Here is a 6,799-nt window from a genome sequence, read left to right as displayed (position 1 = left end):
TATTTTTGCTTGGCAGAACGGGGTTGGCCTCGATGACCTTTAGGGTCTCTTCCAACTCTAGGATTCAGAGCGAGGCAGCTTTGGGCACTGGATTTTGTGTGCTCCAATAGAGCAGCGATTCCAATATTTACTCACTGAATTTGCATTTTTTTTCTCTCCTACCTGGAGGGAGAAGAAGTACGTGTGGGATTTTGTGTCTTCTGTACCAGGAAACCTTAGCTGACCTTTGCTAGTGCGGCGCCTGGAGGTGTATTTATGCTCAGCTCCCGAGAGCCAAACGTCTTGGGCCAAGCTTTGGGCCTCAAGGGCTGCTGCCGCGCTCATCCTCGGAAGGCTCTTGTGCTTGCAACTTTTCTGCCAGGCCAGCCTTTTTTCTGGGGCGGCCTCTCCTGAAGGCCAGGACTTCCTGGCGGGTCCCCTTTGGCGGGCCTCCGGGAGAGACCCACCGCCCACCGAGGAATTGCTCGCTGACCCGCTCCGGAGAGGCGTCCTCCGAAGCCCCGGGCGTGCGGACGGGGTCAGCCGGGGCGGCGGGCGAGCGCGTCACGGAGGCAGGGCGGGCGGGCGGGCGGGGTGGAGGGGTCGCCCTCCCTTCTTCCAAGGCCGGCGCTTTAAAGGGCGGCCGGCGAGGCGGGCCAGGGCAGAGGCGCGCAGCAGGCTCCTCAGCACAGTAGCCGGGGCGGGGAAGAGGCGCGGCCCACCACACGGAGCCCACAAAGGCTGCTCCCCTTGCCCTCTCTGCCCTTCCTTGGCGGGATCTTGCCCTCCGCCACCCGCTCTGTCTGTCTCAAAAGAGGCCCCAGGTAAGTTCTCTCTTCGATGGCACCCCTCCTTCTCCCTTCCCCGTTTTGCCTCGCCGTCCCAGTTTCTAGCCCAAGCAGCCCACGGGTGGGTCTCCCTTTGCTCTCTTCTCCGCCGGTGGGAGAGGACCCCCTGGAAGGAAGGAAGGAAGGCGGGGAAGGGACGAAAGAGAGAGAGGCAGATTTGAAAGGATGCCTCATCGAGGAGGGAGCAGGCTGGTGTGCCTCTCCTCTGAGGAGCAGGACCCTGTGCAATGGATTCAAAGAGATGCCACTTCAACATCAGGAGGGACTTCCAGATGATACAGCGGTGGAATATGCTGCTTGGTGGAGTGCCCATCTCTGGAGGTTTTGAAGCAGATGGCCCTCTGTTGGGAGTGTTTTGATTGTGCTTTTCCCGCATGGCAGAAGAGAGTTGGATTGGATGGCCTCTGGGGTTGCTATTATTATTATTATTATTATTATTATTACTATTGTTATTAATTACAAAGGCTGGATGGCCATCTGTTGGGGGTGCTTTGATTGTGCTTTTCCTGCATAGCAGAAGGGGGTTGGACTGGATGCTCCCTGGGGTTGCTCCTATTACTACTATTATTACTATTAACATTACTTATAAAGGCTGGATGGCAGTCTGTTGGGGGTGCTTTTCCTGCATAGCAGAAGGGGGTTGGACTGGATGGCCCCTGGTGTTGCTCCTATTATTATTATTATTATTATTATTATTATTGCTATTATTATTCATTACAAAGGCTGGATGGCAATCTGTTGGGGGTGCTTTGATTGTGCTTTTCCTGCATAGCAGAAGGGGGTTGGACTGGATGGCCCCTGGGGTTGCTCCTATTATTATTATTATTATTATTATTATTATTAAAAAATAAAGGTTTCCCTTGACGTTAAGTCTAGTTGTGTCCGACTCTGGGGTGGTGGTGCTGATCTCCATTTCTGAGTCGAATAAGTCAAAGAGCTAGTGTTGTCCATAGACGCATCCAAGGTCATGTGGCTGGCATGACTGTATGGAGTGCCCCTATCTTCCCGCCAGAGCAGTACCTAATGATCTAATCACATTTGTATGTTTTTGAACTGCTAGGTTAGCAGAAGCTGAGGCTAACAGCGGGAGTTCACCTCACTCTGTGGATTCGAACCACCGACCTTTCAATTAGGAGTTTAACCCGCTGCACTACCAGGGGCTCCCATTACTACTACTACTACTACTTCTACTTACAAAGGCTGGATGGCCATCTGTTGGGGGTGCTTTGATTGTGCTTTTCCTGCATGGCAGAAGGGAGTTGGACTGGATGGCCCCTGGGGTTGTCCCTGGGGTATTTATTATTTATTTACTTCATGTGTATACTGCATTTCTCCTTCCAGTGGGGGACTCAAAGTGGTTTGCAACATAATTATGGTAAAATTTAATGCCTCACATACAGAAACCTAACATAATGAAATAACATACAATTATCAATTAAATCATAAAACACATCATTTAACATTAAAACATGGAATTAAAAACATATCAATATAAAATTAAAATCATACAATCCAACACTTGTAGTCTAGGCCATTCCAAAGATCATATCTATTGCACACAATCCCTGATCATTCCTTGTACTGCTTACTGCTCAAAGACTTGGTCCCACAGCCAAATGTTTACCTTTCTTCTGAAAATTGTTGTTGTTATTTTTAAAAGTTGGATGGCCATCTGTTGGGGGTTCTTTGGTTGTGCTTTTCCTGCATGGCAAAAGAGAGTTGGATTGAATGGCTCAAGGGGTTGCTTCTATTCATATCATCATCATCATCACCATCATCACAAATACTGAATGGCTGGATGGCCATTTGTTGGGGCCTCTTCCAATGTGGCAGCTTTCAGCTCCAGACCTGTCAGTGGTGGGTGATGGGGGAGGTGAAATTTCATTTTGCAAAAAAGCAAATGGGTTTTAAAGAAAATCATAAACATAAGTTATCATCTAACTTATAACTCTGTTCAAAAGCTGATTTGTCTTTATTATTGTGGTAATGTCTCATGAAGTCTTTCCTGACCTAAGGTGGCCCGAAGGAGAACCCGCTACAGGGTTTGTCTTGGCAAGATTTGTCCATATGAGTTTTCTTGCCTTCCTCTGAAGCTGGGAGAGTGTGACGTGCCCAAGCTCCCCTTAGTGAATTTCCATGACCAAGTAGGAGTCTTAACCCTAGTCTCCAGAGCTGTAGTCTGATACTCAAACCACTACAGCATGCTGGCTTGTTAGCATAAAGAACACACACACACATATATTTGGCTTGATGCTTGCTCTCATTTTTTTGTCCACAACAAGAGAGAAAGCAAGTTTTCCTAACTCTTTCCCCAAAGTCTTTGGAGAAGCCCTGCTCGTGATCCCACCGGCGTCGCAAGCGCGCTTCGTGGGGATGCGGGACAGGGCCTTTGCCGTGGTGGCCCCCCGACTCTGGAACACCCTCCCCAAAGACCTTAGACAGGCCCCTACATTGGCTGTCTTCAGAAAGAACTTGAAGACCTGGCTTTTCCGATGCGCCTTCCCAGATTAGGAAATCTCCACTACCAAGTCCCATAAGCTCTTTATCAGAACCAATGATTGCTGCACATCGCACATCGCACTTGCCCTGGAAGCCCTATATACACCTCCTGTCACATCAGCACTTTTAATCTTGTACCCATTACTCTGGCCCGGCCCAGTTTTATTGTGTTTAGTGTATTGTGCCTGTTGTTTATTTTGCTTTATTCTGTTTTTAATTGTTTGATTTGCTTAGATTGTATTGTTGTGTTGTGTGTTGAGGCCTCGGCCTGTGTAAGCCGCATCGAATCCTTCGGGAGATGCTAGCGGGGTACAAATAAAATTTAATAATAATAATAATAATAAATATGGAAAAATTTCTGCTGTGATTGGCAGTCAATTTCCAGGTGTCAGAGATGCTTTTCTTTGATAATAAATGCATCCCACATCTTGTCCAACTCCCTTGATAAATTGGTTCCTAACTGTGCTCTGTGGTTTGGAGAAGGGGATGATGACACATCTGCATGGTTATGGCCCCTTTCCAAACCAAGGAGTCCCGTACTAACAAATATGCATGCATTTGCCACTGGTTGCTGTGAAGCCTGTGTTACTTGACTATTGCAGGACTATTCAAGGCATTTCAGTCCAGTTAGGTTTTAGAGGGTTAGTATCTTTGGAATTACCATACATTATTTGAGTTGTATTATTTGTACACTATTCTACACAGTGGTGCAGCGAGTTAAACTGCTAAGCTGCAGAACTTGCTGATTGGAAGTTATGCTCACAGATAATGTATTATTTGTACAGTATTCTACACAGTGGTGCAGGGGGTTAAACCACTAAGCTTCAGAACTTGCTGATTGGAAGGTCAGTGGTTTGAATCTGTGGAGTGGGGTGAGCTCCCATAGTTAGCCCCAGCTTCTGCCAACCTAGCAATTCGAAAACATGCAAATGTGGGTAGATCACTAGGTACTGCTTCGGCAGGAAGCTAACAGCGTTCGATGCAGTAATTTTGGCCACATAATTTAGGAGATGTCTATGGACAATGCTGGCTCTTTGGCTTAGAAATGGAGATGAGTACCACCCCCAGAGTTGGACTCAACCAGACTGAATGTCAAGGGAAAACCTTTACCTTTACCTTATACTACACTTAATGTCTGGTTTATAAGTTTTCTTTTTAAAAAAATCTTGAATTGTGAACAAAATGAAAAATATATTATCTCCATATCCTCTGGACTTTGTGTGGATATGCAAAACTCTAAATAACAGTGGAGCCTATTGAAATGATGGCCCACCAGCTCAATGTTATGACAGAATCACTCTGGAGGATTTAGAAACTGTCTAGAGGGGACATAATTTGATGGATGTGGATAAGTGAAACTGCAAGGACCGGTCCTGTGGATATGGGAACCATACTGTATATATTTCAATATATTTCATGGAAGAATGGCTTCTGAGTGGTTATTCAATAACTTACAGAATGAAACAGTAAGTGCATTTACATCTCACTGATTTCAGTGGAAGAGCTGAGCACGTGTTTAATTTATCCACCATTGAAATGAATGAAATGTACAGTATAGCTGGATGCATGTTTATTGAGGAGTTCAGTCCTACCGTGTTTAATAAAGCTTATGCCACAGTAAATGTGATGAGGATAACAGCTATTAAAGTACTTACATTCGGCTAGCTTGTGCCTTTTATTTTTTAAGAATTTTAATTCTCAGAAAGCTTTCCTGATTTATTTCTTATTTTAGAATCACGGTGCATTTTGAAGTTGCAAAAGTATTTTTAGTTGAGTTTCTTTGCAAGAGGCCAGGATTAATCAGTCATTCTGTGACCACCCCATTTTAAGTGCCTTCGTGGGGAAACTGAAGTCCTTTCATACAAGCTCTCAAGTGTGCATTCACATCGTCTTGTACAGCACACTTACAGTCTTCAGTTCATGAGGAGGAAGATAAGTTATCATTCATACCCACAGTGTAAATGTTGAGTGTTTGCATTAGCTGGCTCCTTAGTCAGTCTCTTAACATCCCACACTGTGACACTGCTTTTTCAAGTACAGTTTGACTTTTGTTGTTCTGTAAATCAATTCACTGCAGTAACACAACCTCAAAACCACTTCACTCTCTTTTGCTCTTGCAGCCAATAGGCCTGGAAGAAGTCTTTGTCTTGGAGTTAACACAGAGAACTTTTGAGACCATTCAACATGAAGAGCATAGCAGAAGGAGGATTCAGAGTAACTGCTTTCCTATTCATAGCTCAAGCCATTTCTGCTATGGTACTTCCCAATGCAACACTGTTTGAGGAGATGCTGGAAAAGTACATGGATGAAGATGGTGAATGGTGGGTTGCCAAGCAAAGAGGAAAAAGAGCCATCACTGACAGTGATATGCAGAGTATCTTGGATCTTCATAACAAGCTACGAGGTCAGGTGTATCCACAAGCTTCCAATATGGAATATATGGTAAGAATGTATTGCATCTAGTCTCTGGAAGGGAAATAATAATAATAATAATAATAATAATAATAATTTTAATAATTTTAATAATTTTAATAATTTTAATAATTTTAATAATTTTAATTATTATTTTTAATTACGCAGGTGTGAGTCTACACATTATGTAGTATATTAAAGGTGCAACTTGCCATTGATATATGTAGCATTTTAATGATTTATAGGATTTTATTGTGTATTTTATATTGTATTTAATAATCTGGTATTCATGTATTTATTTATTTGCCTTGCCTTGTATGTGAAAGACCTATAGTCTAAGCATCGAATAAACGACGACTACTACTATTATTATTATGGCACAAGCCATTCAAGGTGGTCCCAGTGGTGATTGGCACACGGTGCAGTGCCTAAAGACCTTGGCCTGTACTTAAACACAATTGGCACTGACAACAACAACAATTCTTTATTGATTAGTCAATTTTGACCATATCAAAACATGCAAGACATACAAAGCATACACACTTGCCCATACATACAGTAAAACCATATTATTCGCTGATACATCACACAGTCCTAGACACTTGGGATGTGTAATCCAATACAACAGCCAGCAGTGGACTCATCTTGCTGTGTTTCAAATATAATAATAATAATAATAATAATAATAATAGTGTTTTTGTGTCAGTAAAATATTATTATTATTATTATTATTATTATTATTATTATTATTATTAATTCTATCCAGCCCCATCTCCCCAAAAGGACTCAGGGCAGCTCACAACATGAATAAAACACAATAAACAATATATGCAAATAATAATAATAATAATAATAATAATAATAATAATAATGGTTTAATGGTTTCAGTCACTGAATACCATAGAAATATCCCCTGCATTGTATTTGTATGTTTCTTGCTTACCTTTTCATAAAGATGAGCCCCCAGTGGCGCAGTGGGCTAAAGCCTTGTGCTGGCAGGACTGAAGACCGACTGGTCGCAGGTTCGAATCTGAGGAGAATGCGGATGAGCTCCCTCTGTC

At 43.2% G+C, this 6,799-nt stretch overlaps 1 protein-coding gene across 1 annotated transcript in view; it reads left to right on the top strand.

Annotated features, from left to right (window-relative positions):
* Positions 1-620: 620 nt before the first annotated feature.
* Positions 621-6,799, top strand: part of CRISPLD1 (cysteine rich secretory protein LCCL domain containing 1) — a 38,654-nt gene continuing 32,475 nt past the window's right edge. The window contains exons 1-2 of the mRNA XM_060775501.2: positions 621-803; positions 5,447-5,768. Coding sequence (XP_060631484.2) covers positions 5,511-5,768 — 258 coding nt within the window. The 5' untranslated portion in view covers positions 621-803; positions 5,447-5,510. The remainder of the gene's footprint in view (positions 804-5,446; positions 5,769-6,799) is intronic.

The sequence above is a fragment of the Anolis sagrei genome, chromosome 4 (assembly GCF_037176765.1).
Source record: "Anolis sagrei isolate rAnoSag1 chromosome 4, rAnoSag1.mat, whole genome shotgun sequence".
Taxonomy (NCBI): domain Eukaryota; kingdom Metazoa; phylum Chordata; class Lepidosauria; order Squamata; family Dactyloidae; genus Anolis; species Anolis sagrei.
Note: the sequence above shows the minus strand (reverse complement) of the source record. Positions and strands in the feature narration are given on the sequence as shown.